This window comes from Aethalodelphis obliquidens, unplaced genomic scaffold (assembly GCF_003676395.1).
Source record: "Aethalodelphis obliquidens isolate GAN/ISIS:26980383/991018 unplaced genomic scaffold, ASM367639v1 scaffold52, whole genome shotgun sequence".
Taxonomy (NCBI): Eukaryota; Metazoa; Chordata; class Mammalia; order Artiodactyla; family Delphinidae; genus Aethalodelphis; species Aethalodelphis obliquidens.
Window position 1 is genome coordinate 6,849,895 of NW_020837996.1, and position 22,038 is coordinate 6,871,932.

General features: G+C 47.2%; 1 protein-coding gene across 5 annotated transcripts in view; it reads right to left on the bottom strand.

Moving 5' to 3' along the window:
- LOC113608250 (teneurin-2) overlaps window positions 1-22,038 on the bottom strand; it is a 531,856-nt gene that overhangs the window by 51,806 nt on the left and 458,012 nt on the right. For all 5 annotated transcript variants that reach the window (XM_027084352.1, XM_027084355.1, XM_027084357.1 and 2 more), the window contains 5 exons: window positions 16,081-16,101; window positions 12,898-13,130; window positions 11,453-11,607; window positions 9,140-10,014; window positions 712-887 (listed from right to left, as the gene is read on the bottom strand). In XM_027084352.1, the coding sequence (XP_026940153.1) occupies window positions 712-887; window positions 9,140-10,014; window positions 11,453-11,607; window positions 12,898-13,130; window positions 16,081-16,101 (1,460 nt within the window). The remainder of the gene's footprint in view (window positions 1-711; window positions 888-9,139; window positions 10,015-11,452; window positions 11,608-12,897; window positions 13,131-16,080; window positions 16,102-22,038) is intronic.

Consider the following 22,038-nt stretch of genomic DNA (forward strand, 5'->3'; position numbering starts at 1 on the left):
GTAGTGCGCAAGTGTGCACCTGTCACGACTGCAGCCCTCGTGCAGAAAGACAAAATCTACATCATTAATCATCTGGCAAAGCAGAAGTAGAGTCATGGCTCTGTCGGGGGATAAACAGTCCAGCAACGACACCATTTATCTAGCGCCAGGACACGTTTATCCTCGGCCAATGGGCTAGTCCACCGCTTGCCAGCCTGTGCACTTGTCCTGGACTGTACGTCATGTCGAACAGCAAGAGTAACCCATGAGGTGGTCAGAAACCTTTGAGGTCTTGGCAAGAGACCGCTAAAGGGCTCTGTGACTGTAACAACCCACTCATCACACAAACCCTTGGAAGAAAGGGAGGCTCAGGATGGGACCAAAAAACAGGTGGGCTCAAGAGACTAAAACCACCTTTGAGAAGGTAACTGTGTGTGTTGCGTGCTGGTGATGGAGAGGTGGGGGCAGAGTACAGAGGGATGAAAACTGACATTTTCACATAAATATAAATATGTGGACATTTCCAAATATTTGGTTTGGTATAGATGACATCCTCCTGCATCTGATTAAGTCCTTTTCTCCAAGACTGACCTCTTGCAGAGTTAGTTTGCTAGGGACTAAAACAGCAAGCTGAGGGGTGGGAGGTCTCTGGAAGTCCTCCCAGGCTTGGTAACTCACGCCTACCTCTGGCCGAGTCTGGGGGTTAGGGGTGGTGGTAGGTGAGGGGCTTACCTTGCACCACTGTGTAGGAGGCCTCCACAGAAGACAGGTTGGTAATGACGGTGACATCGTCATCACGGTTGGAGTTCTCAATGTCAATGGTGATGGATTTCTCCATTTCCCGGTGTAGGCTGGTCACCACCCCCGTGGGGCGTGTCACATTGGTTAGGCGGCCCTCGTGGTCATAGCTGGAGAACAGACACACTGGTTAGAAACACAGTTCCTGGGACTGAAGGCTTCCCCAACACACAAGGGACAGACTCATGGTGCCAGAGAAAGAGAAACTGGCAGGTGGGGTGGCCAGATGGTGCAGCACGCTGAGGCTCCTCGTCACAATCATCAAAACTCCAGCCTTGGGGCTTCCCTGGTGGCGCAGTGGTTGAGAGTCCGCCTGCCGATGCAGGGGACGCGGGTTCGTGCCCCGGTCCGGGAAGATCCCACATGCCGCGGAGCGCCTGGGCCCGTGGGCCATGGCCGCTGAGCCTGCGCGTCCGGAGCCTGTGCTCCGCAGCGGGAGAGGCCCGCGTACCGCCAAAAAACCAAAAAACAACACTCCAGCCTGCCCTGAGAAACGGTGATGCTTTTTTCTACTACCCACCGATACACCTGAAAACATGCATTTCACCTTAGGCAGGGGGGTACTTAACCTAGTTAGTTAGTGAGAACAGCAACTTTATGCTCAATTTATGCTCTTTGATTTGTGTTCCACAAATCAAAGGACTGAATAATGAACAAATAAAATCTGAACAGACCAATAAAATCTGAACAGACCAATTCCTAGTAAGGAGATTGAATCGGGAATCCAAAACCTCCCACCAAACAAACAAAAGTCCAGGCTCACTTGGCTTCACTGGTGAATTCTGCTAAACATTCAAAGAAGAGTTAATACCAATTCTTTTCAAACTCTTCCAGAAAATAAAGGGGAGGGGACACTCCAAAGTCATTTTACAAAGCCAGCAGTACCCTGATACCAAAACCAGCTAGGGACAGTGCAAGAAAAGACAGACAGTTACAAGCCAATGTCTCTAAACATAAATGCAAGACTCCTCAACAAACAAAATATTAGCAAACCGAATTCAACAGTACATTAAAAGGCTCATACACCATAATTAAGTGGGATTTATTCTAGGGAATGCAAGGATGGTTCACATCGGCAAATCAATCAATCAATGTGAAATACCACATTAACAAAGTGAAGGAATAAACCGTATTATCATCTGAATAGATGCAGAAAAAATTCAAGGACGTGGGTATAGAGGGAACATACCTCAACCTACTAAAAGCCCACAGCTAACATCACACCCAATGGTAAAAAGCTGACAGTTTTTCCTCTAAGATCGGGAACAAGACGAAGGATGCCACTGTATTCAATATAGTACTGCAAGTCTTCTTATCCAGAGCAATCAGGCAAGGAAAAAAAGGCATACAAATTAGAAAGGCAGAAGTTAAACTGTCATTATTTGTATATGACATCATATTACGTGGAGAAAACCCTAAAAACGTCACCCAAAAATCTGTTGGAATACATAAATTCAGTAAAAGCTGCAGGATACAAAATCAATACATAAAATCTGAATTGCATCAAGAAAAGAATAAAATGATAACTAGGAATAAAGTTAACCAAGGGGCAGAAGGCCTGTACACTGTTATAAGACACTGATGAAAGAACTCAAAGAATACACAAATAAATGAAAAGATACTCCGTGCTCATGGATTGGAAGAATTAAACTGTCCATATTGCTCAAAGCAATTCCCTATCAATCAAAATTCCAATGGCATTCTTCACAGAAATAGAACACTCCTAAAATTTGTATGGAATCACAGATATCCTACTAGCCAAAGTAATCAAGAAAGAACAAAGCCAGAGGCGTCATGCTCCCTGATTTCATTTCGTGTGGCACTGGAATAAAAAACAGCCACACAGACCAATGGAACAGAATCGAGAGCCCAGGAATAACCCCACACATACGGTCAATTAACTTACGACAAAGGAGCCTAGAATATACAATGAGGGAAAGAACAGTCTCTTCAAAAAGTGGTGTTGGGAAAACTGGCCAGCCACATGGAAAAGAATGAAACGCTATCTTATGCCACTCACAAAATACCACTCACAAAATTAACCCAAAGGGATTATAAACTTGACTGTAAGACCTGAGACCATAAAACTCCTAGAAGTAAATATAGGCGGTAAGCTCTGTGACGTTAGTGTTCGTGATTTTTTTTTTTTTGCATTTAACACAAAAGCAAAGGCAATAAAAGCACAAACCAACAAGTGGGATTATACCAAACTAAAAAATCATCCACAAAATAAGGCACTATACGGGCTTCCCTGGTGGCGCAGTGGTTGAGAGTCCGCCTGCCGATGCAGGGGACACGGGTTTGTGCACCAGTCCGGGAGGATCCCACATGCCACAGAGCGGCTGGGCCCGTGAGCCATGGCCGCTGAGCCTGCACGTCCAGAGCCTGTGCTCCGCAGCAGGAGAGGCCACAACAGTGAGGGGCCCATGTACCGCAAAAAAAAAAAAAATAATAATAAGGCACTATACTGAATGAGAGAAAGTATTTGCAAATCACCTGATAAGGGAAGAATATGCAAAATATATAAAGAATTCATACAACTCAATAGCAAAAAACGCAAATAATTTGATTGTAAAATAAGCAGAGGATCTGTAGAGACATTTTCCCAAAGAAGACACACAGATGGCCAACAGGTACATAAAAAGATGCTCATCGTCGCGAATTACTAGAGAAATGCAAATCAAAACGCCAATGGGGTGCCACCTCACAGCGGTCAGAACGGCCATCATTAAAAAGTCTACAAGTGAGAAATGCTGGCGAGGGTGTGGAGAAAAGGGAACCCTCCTACACTGTTGGTGGGAATGCAAATTGATACAGCTGCTATGGAAAACAGTATGGAGGTTCCTCAAAAAACTAAAAATAGAGTTACCATATCTAAAAATAGAGTTACCCTATGATCCAGCAATCCCACTCCTGGACGTACAGCCGGACAAAACTATACATGCGCTCCTATGTTCAAAACAGCACTATTCACAATAGCCAAGACACAGAAGCAACCTAAGTGGCCATCGACAGAGGAATGGATAAAGAAGACGTGGTACATATATACAGTGGAATACTAATCGGCCATAAAAAAAAGAAATGAAATAGCAACATGGATGGAACTAGAGATTATCATACAAAGTGAAGTAAGCCAGAAAGACCACATGATATCACTTATATGTGGAATCTAAAATATGACATAAATGGACCTATCCATGAAACAGAAACAGACTCGTAGACCTAGAGAACATACTTGTGGTTGCCAAGGGGGAGGTTGGGTGGGGGATGGATGGGGGGTTCGGGATTAGCAGATGCAAACTGTTATATATTAGAATGGATAAACAACAAGGTCCTACTGTACAGCACAGGGAACTATATTCAATATCCTCTGATAAACCATAATGGAAAAGAATATATATATGTATGTAAAACTGAATCACTTTGCTGTACAGCAGAAATTAACACAACGTTGTAAATCACCTAGATGTCAATAAAATAAATTTTAAAAGGTACAGATTTTCAGTTTTAAAATAAATAAGTGGGCTTCCCTGGTGGCGCCGTGGTTGAGTCTGCCTGCCGATACAGGGGACACGGGTTCGTGCCCCGGTCCGGGAGGATCCCACGTGCCACGGAGCGGCTGGGCCCGTGAGTCATGGCCGCTGAGCCTGCGCGTCCGGAGCCTGTGCTCCGCAACGGGAGAGGCCACAACAGTGAGAGGCCCGCGTACCGCAAAAAAAATAAGTCATGGGGATCTAATATACAGCATGGTAACTGTAGTTAATAATACTGTATTACCTATCTGAAAGTTGCTAAGAGAGTGGAACCTGAAAGTTCTCATCACAAGTAAGACATTTTCTGTAACTATATGGTGACAGACGTTAACTAGACCTACTGTGGTGATCATTTCGCAATATATACGAATACTGAATCATTATGTTGTACCCCTGAAACTAATATAATGTTATATGTTAATTTTACCTCAATAAATAAGAAAACTAAACAATTCTACGTGTATTGATATAGGGTGCTTACTGTCCCCAACTCTTGCTGCCAAGCAGGGACAATGTGAGAAGTGTATTCTGGGAGCCCCAGGCAGTGATTTAATTCCAATCTACTGTATTACCTGGACACCTACGACGTGTAGATTGCTGCGCTTCATTGTGAGATAAACAGTAGGAACTGGAGAGTCGACTTTCGGGGAAGAGCAGGTTGGGGTTGAGGCCAGACTCTCAGGGGCCAGAGGGAGAAAATAGGTCTTCTGTAACTTTCAAGGGAGATTCCACTTCCGATACCCATGGAGTGAGTATCTCCAGATTCAGGTCTCTTTGCAAATAAGTCTGCACATCCTGGCAAGGAGTTATGAGTTCCAGTAATGGGACCTCACGGCGACCCAGTGGAACCAGTCCTGCCTTGACTCATGTGGGGCTGGAGGCTGCGTCTGACTCATTTCTTCAACGTCTGTTCACTGACTTCCTACTATGTGTCAGGCACCGTTCAAGGCTCTGGGGACGCGGCTAAGAACAAAATGGATGAAGATCCTTGCCGTCATGATGCGTGCAAACTAGATGGAGAGAGTCAACATAAAATGAAGTCTAAACAGTAGTGTGTGTCACACCCTACGGCTACTACGCATAAAAGAGAGAACTAATGAGAACCTACTTCACAGCACAGGGAACTCTACGCAGTGCTCTGTGGTGACCTAAATGGGAAGGAAATCCAATAAAAGAGGTAATATATGCACACGTACAGCTGATTCACTTTGCTGTACAGCAGAAACTAGCACAACGTTGTAAAGCAACTGTACTCCAATACAAATTAATACAAATATATAGAGTGTGAGATGGTGACAAGGGGAAAGGATTAAAGTCAAGGCGGGAGAAGAGGGAGAGCACGTGTAGTGGTGGTTGTAATTTTAAGTACAGTCCTGTGACTGTCAGGAATACAGGCCACTCTCGCCCAGTCCGAGAACTTAGCAGACACCACAGAACCTCCAGAAGGCATTCCCATGTCTGCTCCATTCCTGCCGAGCTCTCCGTGAGGCACTTCCCGACACAAAGAACAGGTGGGAGGAAGGTAATAGTCAAAGGGACCCACTGCAGGCTCCTTGAATTGCAGTGCCTGCTTATTCTAGGAAGTAACTCTTGAACCCTACTCCATGGAAAGGCAACTTCCATCCCTCCCTCCGTCTCTCTGATCCGATATTCACTCCTTCCCCAGTTGCTCGGTTGGGAGGAGTTGCTCAGGACTGGAATAGCCCTTTACAGTTTCTCTCTTCTGGAGGGCCTGTCCTTGAGGGTGACGTGTTTTCTGTTCCTCTGGGCCCCAGGTTTACTAAGGCAGGCTCTGCCCTGGCAGGGGCTGGGGGCGGGGCAGAAGTACGGGGGCATGGGGAGAGAGCGGGATAATTCAAAGTGGAGTAGTAAGGGAAGACCAAACGTGAAGACTGCATTCTTCAATTCTGCTTCTCCAAAATGAATCTCCATCTACCTGACTCCTGTATCCACTACGCAATTGGTTGTTTGGAATCTGAAGGGGTGGGATGGAGACAGAGGTGTGATAAGTCAACTGCTTCTCTCAATGCCATTAGCATCTACCCTTCGTTGAATTTCTATATGCCAGGTGCTTTGCTAATTTCTATAAGTATCAATATATCATCTCAGTGAATTATCACAGTGCCCCTATACGGTTTGCATTATTATCCCCACTTGACAGATGTATGGACATAGAGGCTCAGAGAGGTTAAGTAACTTGTCCCAAGTCAATAAGTAAGTATATGGCATTCGTGTCCTTGTCTTCCTGACCCCAAGATCCGGGAGCTTTCTGGTATACTGTGCTGTCTTCTGGGGAAGGCTGTGAAAACCTGTGTTCTCTCAGAGATATACCCACCAGGCTACGTCTTCTATCAGGACCCAGTGGCCTACATCGGGGGAAAGTTAAATTCCAAGGCTGGGGCTTCCTGGAACTTTCTGAAACCGACTGACCATCGACTAGGGCCAGGATAATTCAATAGTGTTATTTTCCCTCACCTTTCTCTCCCGCTCCCAGAGTCAAGGAGGAATCTGTCTTTAGGGGTTGTCCCTTCCCCCAACTTTTGGGACAGGTGAGTTCCCTTTTGGGATCCAAAGGAAGGCAGGAGTTCCCAATTCTACTCCCAGCCCCACTTCAGGACACTGGCGTGTAACGCCAAGAAGGCGAGACTTGAAGATCTGGAGTTGAGTCGTGCTGCACCACTGACTCTCTCTGTGGCCTGAGGGGCGGGGTGACGGGGGTGGTGGTGGCTTCACGTCTCTGAGCCTCAATTTCTTTATCCATAAAAAGAGGATAATCACACCTGTACTTAGAAGGTCGTTGTGACGGGTGGGCGAACGAAAGGCTTCTCTACCTATAAAGCACTATGGAGAAGGCAGGTGTTCTTACAAGCACTCACTGAAGGACAGATTGTTTTCTAAGAGCCTCAAGGCCTCTGTGTGGTTTTGTTCATCACTCTGTTAACGCCTTTCTCTAAAGTTTTCGCTAAGGCTACTGCGGTCCCCACGGGAAGTAGAGTCTGTCTCTGATTTTTTTTTTTTTTTTTGCGGTACGTGGGCCTCTCACTGTCGCGGCCTCTCCCGTTGCGGAGCACAGGCTCCGGACGCGCAGGTTCAGCGGCCATGGCTCACGGGCCCAGCCGCTCCGCGGCATGTGGGATCTTCCCGGACCGGGGCACGAACCCGTGTCCCCTGCATCGGCAGGCAGACTCTCAACCACTGCGCCACCAGGGAAGCCCTGTCTCTGATTTTTAAACGACCAACTTGCTGACCAGGTGTAAAACATACCACAAAACGGAAAGAAATTACCATCTTGTTTAGGAGGCCAAGAAAGCCAGACGCATTGAACCCCTACAACGGAGAACGTATGATCATTTACCAACCCAACAGTATGGAAAGAAAAGCAGCTCTTCATATCGAGAGAAAAAAATTATGCTTCCGTGTAACTTCTGAACGAACATTAGAAAAAGAAACAAACCAAAAAAACCTTAACCTTGCTTTCATTCAGCTAGGGGCCCCTTCTGGAAAATACTCTCCCAGTTAGAGTTCCTGTCTCAGGATGCCCCTCAGTCTGGATGAACTTTGTTACTACAGCTTCTTAAGTCAGGCCTACTTCAGACTGGCCTCCTGAGGGTGACACCAATTCTCTCTGAAGTGCACTGGGTCTTCAGGTGCAACTTCCAGAAGAGAAGATGAGAATCTAGGAGGCGTTTGGGTTAAAGTGTAGCTTTAGCCTAACGTGGTGTGAGAGCTAAAGGTGGCACTTAGATGGCGCCTTCAGGGACAGAGTCACTGGCTGATAAAGTGTGATCAAGTCCCAGCGTCTGGAGGATATCAGGGTGCTTCAGAAGTCTGAGAAAGACAGCTTGGCCCAAAGAAGCAAGGAGAGCAAGGGCAAGCAATTCTGCAGTGCAGCCGATCTCCAGGAGGTGGCAACAGCCTCCTTTACATGCTCCCAAACCGTCTGGAATGCAAACAGGAAGTGCACATCCCTGAAAGTAAAACTGATCCACAATGAGGTCTTCTGTTCTCTCCCCTGTCCCTCTTTCCTTCTGTGACAACACCTTGCCAGCTCACTAAATTCTCAGCTGGCAGTAACACCTAGACCGAAAGCGAGCAACGACTCCAAATATATAGTGGTTAGCCAGATCCTTCACCATCAAGGAGAGCCAGACACTTATAAATTCCATCCCCGTCTCAGCCAGCGAATCATGCCTTCGCAATTTCCTCCCACCAGCGTGCCACTGGTTAATACCTGCAGCAGCAGGCAACTGGACCAAGAACTGCCTGCAGGCGCGAGGGAAAAGAGCTTTTTGGTAAAACAAACGGCGGGACTATCGAGTATGAGATAATTGTTAGGGGAAATATGCCCAGCTCTCACATCTTTTAATATACCTAGCACTTTATCTGTATTGATCTGCTTCTGCTAAAGAGGAAATTCAGAGTTTATCTAGCTGTCTGTGCAGTCAGGTGTGTTGCTGGACCTATCGGCAAATGACAGGAGCCCCACCAGGATCTTGCCTTTTAGTTTCTCATTTCCGCACCCATGGCAAACATGAATAATCAGCAAAGTTAATCAACACTTGATGTCTCAGGCGCCGTGCGTGTCCAATATCCTGAAATTGGAATGGCAAGCAGGCAACAGGCATTCCCAGCTCTTGCAGGGAGGACGTTCAATACCAGACACCCAATAGTGCAAAGCATTTAGGAGTCAGGGGACAGGAATATCCTGGGGCATTAAAGTTAGGAAGACAACACGAGTAAACGATTCTAAAAGCTACACGGAGGGCCAGTCCTGATGCCGGCGAGGGTAGGGTGAGTACTGTTAGGAACTACTTTAAAAACCTACTTACTCATAGAAAGTTGTCCATCCGGTTTCATCACTCTTGGTGGCTAGGAGGCCAGTGTTCCCATCATAGGTCATGAGGCCAAGCTCCAAGTTCTGCGTGGACACGACTTTGAGACCTCCATTGGTGCCCACTGTGAGAGTGATGATCTGGTTGTCAGGCATGAGCAGGTGGCGGGGCATGCCACTGCTGTCCCGACGGATCTTCAGGGAATTTCCATTATTGTCAATCAACTCAGTGACATCATTGTCAACACTATACGTGAAATTGTACAAGTACTCCCCTGTCACCAGGCTCACAGTGTACTGGTGGATGCCATCGGCGTTGAAGACGTACAACTCCTGTTCTCCGGGGGATGCAGCCTCATACTGGTTGAAAGCATTCAGAACGGGCTTGTTCTTGCTGACCGCCCTGATCCGAATATTTCCAAGGTCTGCGACGTAGATGGTACCATCGGGAGCGACAGCTAAGGATGATGGGGAATTCAAGATGGCATCAGTCGCATAGGCATCATCTCCTGCGTAGCAGTTGCAATTGACATCGTTTTTGCAGTCACAGTCGGAGGCTGCCCCCGCTAAAAGGCAGATCTCCCCATTGGTTGTTACCTGGCGTAGACGGTTAATCTTCTTCTCGTCTGTCTCGGTGATATAGAGGACCCCAGTGTGAGAGAGGGCAATGGCACTGGCTGACTCCAGAGCAGAGTGAATGGCTAGTTTGCTGAGTGAGTAGTCAATGCCAGGAACCTGGCAGTGCATGGGGCGTCCCGCAATGATGCTGACTTGGTGGTTCTCGGTGATGCGAAGGATGACGTTGTTCTCTAGAACATACAGGGAGTTGTCCATGGGGTTGATGGCAAGGTCTGTTGGCCATTCCAGGCGAACCTGTGGATGATACGGCACCAAACTCAAGAACAGCCTCTAAGGTGCTCAGTTGTTTAACTGTGCAGGGCACTTCTATTGATTTTATGCAACTGGGAGAAAAGGCTTACTTTCTTTTTTTTTTTTACTAACACACTGTACGAGACGCGCCCATCACGGAACCAATGGCTCATTGCCCATGCTGGGTGTACGCGATAGCGAAGAAGTAACTTGGAGCAGACATCTCCTGCTCTATCACTTGCTGTGGCTAGAGTAGGTCATGGCTAGAGTAGGTCGCCAGTTCTACCCATGATGCTCTTGACAGCCCCAGATAATTGGACCAGGGTCAGAGTCATCACATACAGTTAGGTGGTTCACAGCACAGAGGGTTAGCGTGATGCAGCCCATACTCTGCTCACCAAGCTGTGGCCCTGAGGAGGCTAGGTTCATTTAGCATCTTTATCTGATTCAGGACAAGGAGCCACGCGGTTTAGAAGGTATCCCTGACCCAAGGACAGCCAATGCACAGGCTGGCCAGCGAACTACAACCTGAGTGTTTGCTTGAAAAAGTGTACTGGACCAAACTCATCCCTTCTCTGCAGAATCTGAAATGAAAACCTCAGTAACTAGTGGTCAGTTAGTTGAGGAACTTGAGCTGAAATTAATGAAGTTGACCGAGGGTGGAAAAGGCCCTTTTGGAAGAGTAAACATAGACTCCAGGTTGTTTGAAGACGCTTATATTCAAGTCCCGTTTCTGTAAATCAACTATACGCCAATAAAAATTTAAGAAAAGAAGTATAAAGTCCCGTTTCTCCTGTGGTACATTCGAGTGAGCCTCTGTTCGCTGCCAACAGCTAAGAACCTTGACTAAAAGACTATCACTTGGGGGAACATCGCAGAGGGATGTGCTTTAGTTACTACGCGCAAAGTAAAGGTTTATCTAGTGAGGATGCGATCATTTCATATTAACAGGGAAGTTCTGATTGACACGTAATACTGTATGGTACATTCTCAAACCTGCAATAACGACGAAGAAGAAAGGTCATTACACAGTAACTCCTACCCTATAATCTGCCAAGGCTGGAGTGTGTCACCAGCTCCACTCTTCTGGGCAGAATTTCCCTCTCCCATTCTCTTTTTCTACTTCTCTCTCATTTCTGACATGTCCCGTTCCATCCTGCCGTCTAGCTCACCTGAAGCCTTCTGCAAACAAACCTGGGATCTGTATCTGTATCACCTCCTCCCCCTCCACTTCTGACCCAAACACGCCCCAGGTGAGAACTTCAGGCCCAGAACCAGGTGTGGCATAGTGATGAGAAATGAGAGAGAGAGAGAGAGAGGGAGGGAGGGAGAGAGAGAGGGAGAGGGAGAGAGAGAGAGAGAGAGAGAGAGACAGAGAGAGACAGAGAGAGACAGAGAGAGAGACAGAGAGACAGAGAGACAGAGAGAGAGAGAGACCCACCTGGGCCACGTCCATGCTGGAGTCGCAGCTCAGTGGCCGGACAGCAGTGAGGTCATTGGAACCCAGCAAGGTGGAGATGATTCCATTCTGGTCAACCTTGCGGATCATGGTGGCGTCGACAAAGTACATGAGCCCGTTCTTGTCGACTGCAATACCTGAGCAAGACAAACAGTGGGAGTGTGTCCCTTGGCAAAGAGCAGGGCTGGCAGGATGGGGCTGGGGGGTAGGGATGCCCTACCGGGGAATTCCCTTCTTGGATTGGGGACCTGACGGGAGTAGCACACTGAGAGCTGTGGCTCTCAATCTTTTAAGGTGATGCCCTTTCTCAGGGGCACTGTGCCAGATCTGCCTAATTCCTGGGGCGCTGCCTGTTTCACCACGCAGCCAAAGAACGAACCTTGGGCTGCAAATGAACGAAGGCTGCAGATGAAGGAATGGGGAGATCATTTTGCATCTGCTCTTTTTAGAAAAGATGTTATTTCCCAAGTTCACTGCTTAAAAAATTATTGGTAGTAAATTACTTGAATACCCTTCACAACTGACTGCAACAATGAGGCTGGGAAACAGCGACCCTTGCAGTCACAAACTCCTAAGTCAACATGTATCCTCCAGGAAGTGTTCCCAATGAAGCCTTGACTCCATCGATACTCTGGAGGGAATGCTGGTCTTAGCACTCCCTTGGTAAGAGGCAGACAGCAGCTTCTATTTCTTTTGCATTTTCACCCCAGTGCGCAAGCCCAAGGCTCCCCATCCTTATTTCATGCTGCTGTGTGCTTTCAGCATAGCTAAAAATGCTAACAGGAATTGGACCTCCAAATGACGGGTCCTTAACCACCTTTTTTCTTCTTTTTTTTTTCTTTCTTTTTTTTTTTTAACATGCCCTTAACCTTCAGTTAGTCCTTTTCAAACAGAGATCCGTCAGGGCCAAGAACTGCACCCCCCACCCCGCCCCCAAATCCAGGCCCTTGGAAATGATACCTGTTCTTAATTGCTACCATCATGGGGCATTTGCAAAATGTCAGGTACTGTGCTCTTGACTTTAGATACACTATTATCTAACAGAACAGCTGCGGAGTGGTTGGAGGCCCTCCTACCGGGCTCTCTTCTGTCTGCAGCCCACACAGCTGGCACTCTGGCTCGCGGAGCGAACATTTCCTTCTGACTCTCTGTGACTGGCGGCAGCCAGCAATCTCCAGGAGCAATCCACCCCACTTTCCATTTGTAAACTAAAGACATTTGCGGGTGATGAAGTGTACCTCAAATAAACAAATCCGGTTTCTTTAAGAAACATTCACCCACACACCAAAGCCATCTAGCAGAGTTAAATTATTCTAGGGGAAGCTGTGTTTGGGACGGCCTGGGCTTAGTTCAGTTCCAACAGGGAGGGAGCCACACGTGTGGCAAGCTCTCTTTGGGGAAGGGCTTTCTTCCTCTGCAGACTCTACCTCGAGGGCTCATCAGGGTGGCCTCCACAGCCTTGCCTCCATCCCCGCAGCGGGCTTCGTCGAAGGGCAAGCATTGCTCTCCCGTCCCTGCCACGACTTCTGAATTCCCAGCCAGGTCTTTAGCTCCGCTCAGAGACTTGACTCGGTAGATTCGCCGACTGTTGGTATCAGACACGTAGAGAGAGCCGGACACGGGGTCCACCGCCAGATAGTACTTGTGTGCTGGGTTGTTGCTTTAGGAGAAGAAGCACAGAGAGGAATGAGACGGGGCTATGCAGCTGGCCTCCTGGATCAAAGAGATGACAGAAATCCCAGCAAGACTCTACCCACCTCCGCTGTCTTTCCACTTTAGTGAACTGGAAAGAATCTAACGTAATAAGTTAGTGTTCTAACATATCATGGCTCTTAGCTGCTTCTAACTGGACTTAAGCTCCTCACGCTACCAGAGAATTCATCGCTTCCCTTCATGCTAGAATACCATTGCTTCATTTAGCCGTTGCGAGAGATCTCACTCTGATACTGCTTTTGTGTTCGTGTTTTGTGGGTGCCAGCCTCCTTTCTTTACCCCGTGGGTTTACTATGTTCGCAAGGGGGGCTGAGGAACACTTCCACGGGACGATGTCCTCTTCTTAATCCATGCTTCCTCAGTGCCTCCAAAGTACTAGATCATGAATACTGGGGCAACCTGGCGTTTTCCTAACTTTGTGATGGGCGGCTCCCCAGAGCCATCCCCAGTCCTCAGCCTCAGATCTTCTCTACTGTTCCTCGGTGTGGATATGAACAAAGTTGGTATCTTGTGTGATGACATGTGATATCTTGCCGATATCACGTCCAGAATCTGAATGGTAAAGGAAGGAGATGTAGTTTTCAAATCTTGGGTAACAGTGAGGTCACAGGCATGGCCCGGGATCTGCCAGGACCCTAAGACACACGAGGAGGGAGATCCCTCAGGGTGGGGGAAATGAATTAGGAGAGCAAGAAGCCTCAGAGACCTGGAGCTCTTTCTCTGCCGTGCGTCCAGCTGTCCTATGTGTTGCTGACGAGGACAGGGTAAGATCTGTAAACTTGGCACAGGACTAAGACACAGGAAACTCTAAACTCAACTTGGACCCAGATGGCGAACCTAGGGAAGTCTTTTGGCCACGATGGGTCCTAGATTCCTTACTGGGGTAATAAAGAAGTCAAACCAGAGCATTACTCACGACCCTTTGGGCTCAAACCCTACACTGTCATCCCTCTGCACTGTCTGTCCCCGGCTGGAGGCTGAGACCAGAATGGGTACTCGTGCTATTCCCACACTGGTGATTAGCATCACTGCCCCTAGGAGGCAAGCAGCAGACGCCTCTCTGTCCTAGTGTGGGAGACTAGGTGTTGGCGCCACATGCCTAAAGTGAGCACAGGTCTTTTTTTTTTTCCTTTTTTCAGTTATTTTTCAACTGTAGTTTGGAATTATGGGAAGAGAGGAGCTGGGAAAGGTGAAGGGAAGGTGAGGGCGATGGTAGTGTTGGATACATCTGTCCCGTAGACAGTAGCTGGTCAATTACTAATGAAAACACCACCATTTGGGTTCTTGCCTGAGTTAAGGAAGAGAAGAACAAGGAAGCCATTTTTAGGAACAGTTTGTGCGTCGAGACCGTCTTTCATTCCAGCCTCTCCTCAGGTCGCTATTAAGGCATATCAACGAGAATCAAGGTCTTTCTAAAATTCCAGCCTAGATAACAGGTCTGGGAGAGTAGGCTACCTGGGTTCCTTTCCTTCCTTCCTTCCTTCCTTCTTTTTTCGCCTACTGAGTCTTGAGAGACTATCTATACACGCAAAACAAATTAGGGCAGAAAGGGAAAAAATTCATGCCATTTTCTAATTAGACGCTGTGCTTTGTCACTGACCACACAGGAGCTGGTACCATCATCCGAAGAATCAGGGCACTGCACACCTGTGCCTGTCTGTGAGCAAGATAATTCATTCTGGGCTTTCTAGGGAGCCCAATTCAAGGAGGCTTTTCAAAATCTCCGGCAGAAGAGCAGCCCGTTGAGGGGGTGGGGTCACTTCTTGCCGGGAGCCCATTCTTCCCAGGGCCTCATAACTCATTTCAATCAACATTCTTGCAGAGGAGCTCAGGGAGATGGATGGCCATGCTTTCACACTGGGGCTATGGCAAAGGTCAGATGGAGTGTGGAAGTTTGAAGCGGGTGTCCTTCCGGGGCATTGCTGCCTTTGAAAACATCTGGCCCAATGGGGGTGTCTAAAACCAGCCAATTTGGGCGTGCCTGAGATGGAGGAGGCAGAGGACTCCTACGCGAGGCTTTTGCACTGACTTTGATGATCTTGTACGGCTTTATTCTTTGTCTAATTTTGACCTAACGTCACGCAGGAGCCTCTGCCAACTTCATTTCAAGGAGGGAAGAGAAGGATTCCCTTGAGTATTAAAATACATTGCTTTGTTTTTTCCTCCTCTTCCAAATAAAAAGAAGGTCACTTTTCTTCCATTTTAGTGCAACCTGGAGTTTTCCTAACGTTGTAACAGGAAGCTCCCCAGAGCAACATGCACATATATGTGAATTGGACCAATATGGTTTAGGCGATCTTCTCAGAGCATGACAAAGCCTACTTAAACAAAAAGTACTCGGTTCACACCCTTCATAATACTTAAAAGTGACTGAATTCCATGGCAATTTCCAATGCATCTGACTGTTGGATTCATTCTGACCAGCAGATTGGCAATTAACTTGTTTTTCTTTTTTTCTTTTTTAAAGTGACCATATATCCAGGGGAAAAAAAAAATCATTAAGGAGTTTGAAAATGAGTTTTTGACCCGTTTCCAGTTCATTAAAGCTTTTGTGAACCCAGTCAAGCATTTACAAAAGCTAGAAGTTTGCCTCAAATGTTTAGCCCAATTATGGACCGCACTGAGTAGTCGGGATGAAAGTTTGCTGAGGGTTCATTACCTTGCACTTGCATCTTCCGGAAATTCTAATTACTGTCAGCTTATTTGGTTCCTTTTTGACTGAATTTCATAATTGCTAAAGCTTATCATATCCACAACACACAATTAGCACATAAAAAGTTACTATGTTTGGTACATAAAAATATACAACATTACACAAGAAAGCACAGAACAAAAAGCAAACACAAGGTAGCAAACGAACCATATCGAATTATACGGGAAAGACTTCTTCATCTTACCTATGTTTAAACTCTTTATTTCTTTAGAGAAAGAAAACAGAAGGAAAAAGAACAAACAGTTAGCGGAAGAACTGATGATAAAGCAAACATAACATTTTCGTTTCTTGTATAATGGGCTCCCCCCCAAAAGGCACTCTTTTTCTTTTTTTTTTTCCCTTCTAGCTGACGGCTCCCAGCACAATTATCTGGGAAGCTCCTCTGATCTTGGATTCCTCCCGGCCATTGGAGAATCTAGACAAGAAAGCTTGAATTCTCTGACCAGCAATGGGGCGTCACGTGACACAGGTGGCAACAGGTGAAACAGGCTAATGAAGGGATGGCACGCAGGTTACCTCTTGAGCGCCAACACCTATCGATTGGTAATGGCTGCTGGGAGGGCGGGAGTGGGAGGATTCTGAAGCCAAATTCAAGCTCAGCCGTCAAGAGTGCTGGGACGCCTTTGGAACATCCGCCTTGGGTGTGGTGATGCCTGAACCATCTACTTGCCACTGGTGCATTACAGAGTCTGTCCCACCCGAGAGAGCGAGCGGCCCTGCCCACAGCCAACTGCATTTGCCAAACACCCTGTTGAACCCTGAGAGTCTCAACCATTTCCTCGCTCTGCTCCTTGCCCCCTCCCCTCTCCCCATCTCCCTCGCCCGCGTGGGCCCCCAAGTGTGCATTCTTTCTTACAGATAACACCCATCAGTGAAACTCACAGGCGATTACCATCCTCTCGTAATTGGAGCCAAAGACTCCAGTTCACATTCTTTTTCGGAAAACTAGTCAAAGTGTTGCTTCTGTTTTCTTTTAAGAATAAAAATATACGTCAGTTTCAACAGGAGAGTGGCTGAATCTTAAGGGCATTGAGGAGAAGAGGAGAGAGGCTAGGGCCTTAAATAGAAAAGTGCTCCCCACTCCTGAGGCTCCTAGGCCAACGTGGAAGAAACCCCTGACCCCTCTTTCCCTTCCAGCTAAGGGAGGAAGCTTCAAGGAAGGAACAAAGAGGGTTTAATGCCCTGATTCCTGCCTGGGTGCGGCTCGGGTCTCTGCCGGGGGCCATCATTAGTGGTGGGTTTGCACAGGGATTACATTTTTATATTTTATTCCAACATGTTAGTTTTTACATTAAAAAAAAAGTTAATTAAATGATGCTGATAACTCTTGAGCTCTGACTGACATAGTGCAATTTAAGATTCATTCTGCAAAGCCTGGTGTGTCAGGGTGGCAGCCAGGAATTCTCGCATCTATTTTATATTGCTTAATGAAAGTGAAATGTTATCTGCCGCCAGTGGTAGTCATATTTGGCTCTTAATTATTGCAATATCGATTCCACTTTTTTTCAGTCAAGATTTTGTCAAAAGACTGGCTGGGATTTGGGTCTGCAGACCCGACCTACTTCTTTGCTAAGAACATCTGCTTTAAGTTGATTAATATAATACCTGTGTTGGGGGAAGGAGAAGGCAGGGGTGACTAAGTCACTGAGACTGCAGAGTGCAAATGATCATGTAGATCTGAACTTTGGAGAAAGGCTGAGGTCACCGCGATTCCAGACCAAGGCCATTAGCAGAGTGGGTGTTTAGCAGGCAACAAACCCAGATAAGAGCACTGGTGAGTCAGTCTGTGTATTGGGTTGGCCACAATGTTCGTTCAGTTCATGAATCCTTTGTTCGATAAAGTCCTTGGTGAAAATGAAAAAGGTCTTTTATTTTTCTTAAAACCAAACAAACTTTTGGGCCAACCCAACAGAAGAGCATAGGTGCCCTACTTACAAGGGACAGGCCTAGGCTTTGCGTCCATGGCTTCAAAGAAACCAACCCTTTGAGGAAAAAGTGGTGTCTCGGATTTGAGAACTGAGAAGGATTAGCTCTTCACACTGTGGAGTCTCAATGACTCCCTGCAAAGCCTTCAGGGTCTCCCCAAGCCTTCTCCGCTCGTCTCAGGGAGCTCTCAGCAGGCTGTCTTGTGATTTATGTGTGTGTGCTTGTCTTCCTAGCTTCATCGTGAACAGAAGCAAGTAAGTAAATCTGGACATGACTGACTCATCTCCATACGGCTGATTCTTAGTAGAGAGCCCCGGAGAGAGTAAGGGCTGGAAAAACGGGTTCTTGAGTGGAGGAAGGAATAGGCTGCTTCCCTTAGCGCTGCCAGACCCTGCCTTGGATGAGTTCCAATCCCTCACGTTCTGCTCAGAATCACAAAGCTGCAATAAGATGAGACTGTTGTCTCTTTTCATTCCGATTCCATCCCTCTGTGCCACAGAACAGGGTGGAGCTGGAGCGGCCGCAGTTTTCGTTTGTATGTTTTAGTTCTAACTCAAGAGAAGTGAGTTGAGATATGTATGGTTCAGTTTTAGGCGGAGGTGCTTACGCAGCTCATACGTGGTCCTTCTACCATCTTTTAGATGGTTGCTGGCCATTCTGCTACTCACGGCTTTCAGCAATCCTCCTGCCCTATCGTGCCAACTCACCTAGCATCATTACAGAAGGTGGCGTGCTCAATGGAGAAGTCATATATCGTGGAAGTGTATAGTTAATTAACAACAAATTTTAGGTTATTTGTCTGGATTTTGTGATGTTTGCACTAATTGTCAGACTTTCAAAATTTGCAATTTGTTTTGGTTTCTTTTCTTATCCTAAATAATAGTTTCATTCCAAAATTGCGTAAGATTCAGGCCCCATGAAACCTGGGTACCTCCTTGGTGAAAGAGCTTTGAACACAGTGCCAAGAACTGTCCAAAATTGTATGGAAATATTGTTGTCATTGTTACTCTGGGTAGGTGCTGTGTTATATTTTGTTTCCTGACCTCCATGTTTATAACCTGACCTCACAGAGGAAGCATTCCTCTCTGACTACAATCTCATTCTCCTCCCTAATGTTCTACGTTGGCATTAAGCAGGGTCTGTTGGAGCTGTACTCTCAAGGCATAGCTGGCCTTTGGGGAAGCTTACTTTCAATTTCTGCTGCCCTTGCCCGCCTTCCTAGGCTCCCACTTTTCTTGCGTCTCTTCCCTCTCTAGCACTCACACATTTGGGCTGGACCATTCCCTCCCCTAAACATCCTCCCTGGTGCAATGATGCTGCTGACCTACCCCAATACCTCCGTCAGAATCTCAGCATGGGGAAGTGTTTTAGTTGGAAAAAAAGCATAGTTCATATCATAATATAATTTTATAATGGGAAAATGAAAAGAAAATTAGAATTTCAAACATGAAGGAAAGTGTGAGATTCTTATGTTTATGGAAAGGGGCCAAGTTAAGAAAAGGCAGAGCGACACTGTCCTGTCCGTCATCATTTACTGCCTCACACTGGGGTTCACGTCTCGAGATAGTCTCAAATGGGGGGAGAAAGGAAAGCTTTCCCGCTGACCGAAGTTCACCCTAAAATGTGAGTGACTGACAGATTTACTCTATTCCCCAGGGCCTGGGTTTCCCAAGGACCATCTGAAGAGGGTGATAGTTATGAGAAGGGAAATGGGCTCCTAGAGGTGGGGTATCAGGCTTTCTGGGGAGGTGGGTGTTGAAAATGTCTTGAATGCCAGTGGAATTGGAGCTGCCAGGTGATAACCGGTTTACCTAGGAATAAGGCTCCTTCTACCAGCAGAAGTTTTTCGAGCACGTAGAACTCTGCCCCTGCATGTTTTGGTTAGGCAAAGGAAGAAGCAAGGAAGAAGGAGAGTGAACGTTTAAATAAAATTCGGGTTCGGAGGGTCAGCTCTGGGTTGCGTAAGTGAGACAGGGACGGGCACCGACTCCCAAAACTGGATCGTTCAGCTGCCAACTCACAATGGAGAAAAGACAGCAGCACGACAGGTCTCTCCCTGCCCGCCCATGGCCCCCCACCTCCCCGCCCTTTGCTGGTTACTGTTTTGAAGAGAGGGGATTGACATCCCTTTGTTTTCCGGTATGTAGTGGGAAGAAAAGAGGAATCAAACCAGTGTTCTTGTTAAAGCTTAACTTCTAATCGCCTGGATACCTGGCTGATAAAACAAGAGCGAGTCCAAAGGCGGTTAAAAAGGGGAAAAAAAAAAAAATCACAGCCGTGAAGGGAAATTGACAGTTACACTTCTCCGCAGCTGTCCTCAATGTCACCACGTGGGCCCTTAGCTTGTACCATTGATGTTGTGGCCCCTGCAACTTCAGAGACGTGGAATCAGGGACAAACTCCAACCAAACGGTGGATGCTGGTCTTCGTCCCCTTTAACCCAAGCAACATGTCTTGACCCCCTCCTGTGGGCCAGGCACCGCTCTGGGCATCAAGGGGCAAAGATGTCAAAGGTGCCGGCTCTACAGAAGTTCACACCCTGGGGCCCTACAGACTTGCAGAAATAGCTAAAAAACAAGGCAGTCGATGGTGTCACCTTTGTGGAAAATTAGAGTTAAGTGGCCCAGGGGAGGGAGAGAATTATTTCTGCTGGGGAGACTGGGCTTCATGGAAGGGCCCAGTCTTAAAGATGGAACTGATGAGGGAGACGAGGTAGAGAAGGTATTTTAAGTAGAGTGAGTCAAGGTGTGGAGGCGGGGATGGGCAGGCAAGGGCTGATGTGGCTCTGAGCGGGAAGAGAGGCGACAAAGAAGCCAGGTCCAGATGTGGAGGGTGACAAATGCCAGATGAAATCATGCAGCCCTCATGGAAAAGCCCAGCGCCAGCTCCACCCCCTTCGCTGCCTGCTTTCACGGCTCTCCACTGCCCAGAGGATGCCTACGAAGAAGATGCTTTACTAGGGTAAAAAAGGAAGTAAACGTATTAGGAAAGGGACCTAGCTGGGGAGCTCTAGGAGGGTGGCTTGTCTGATTGTCATTTGGACGGACTGAGGATTATCCAGCCTCTTCCACTTTGCGTCCTTCTTCCTCTCACTGTTCGCCTTTCAATGATTACACCCTCTTACTCTACCCCATGGCCTCCCCCTCTGTGTTTCCATGATGGTTGGCTGTTGGCTCTTCCAGAACACTCAGCTTGAGTTGCCTTTTCTTGCCCAGGTCCCCATCTCTCACCCTCGAATGGGTGCTCTTTGAGCCTGGGTTTCATCCCCTTTTGGACCCTCAGAGCCCAGCATGGGCCTGACCAACCCTAATGCTTGGTAAACACATCCTGGATCACTGATCACAGAGGCTGGAACCTTCTTGGGTGGAAGCTGGGTTTTCTTCTCTCCTTTTACCCCTCCCAGTGGCCGGCACGGTCTCAGCTCCTCAGAACACTCAGCATCACTTTCTGGTGGTCAGAGCACTAATCTCTCCCCCAGGAGGGGCCTCAGACACACAGAATGTAGGTGCGCCCTGTGACTTCTTCTAAGTCCTTCAGTTGGCAGCTGAAGCTGCCTCAGAAAACACCGCCGCCCATTTGGTTGCTCAGGTCAAAATCCCAGCATCACCCTTGATTCTTCTCTCCTGTCTCTTTTTTCCCCTCATTTTTTTTACACCCTATAAACACAATTCCTATCAGACTTACTTCGAAAATATATTCCAGTTGGAAGCTCCCCATCTCCCCTGCTACCACCCTAGTCCATGTCACCATCCCCCAAATCCTGGACAATTGCTACAGCTCCCAACTGTAGTCTTACACCCCAACAGTCCATTCTTCACCCAATAGCCAGAGTCCTCTTTAAAAAATGCAAATCAGATCATGTCAGCTCCACCCCCCTTCCTACTTCCAAATTCCAATGGCTGTGCATTACATAATGGAAAAGAAAAAGAATGCATATGTATGTATAACTGAATCACTTTGCTCTACAGCAGAAATGAACACAACACAGTAAATCAACTGTACTTCAATAAAATCAATTTAAAAGCAGAATACGATTCACACGTGTCGACATGGTCATTCAGACCCTGAAGCGCTGGTCCCCTATCTACCTCTCTGCCCCACTCTGAGACACTCTCAGAAGTCCACACTGGACTTCCATCAGTCCCTTAAATAAGCAGGCTGTTTGCTGATGTTAGAGCTTTGGCACAACTTTTCTCTGCCTGGGATACTCTTTCCC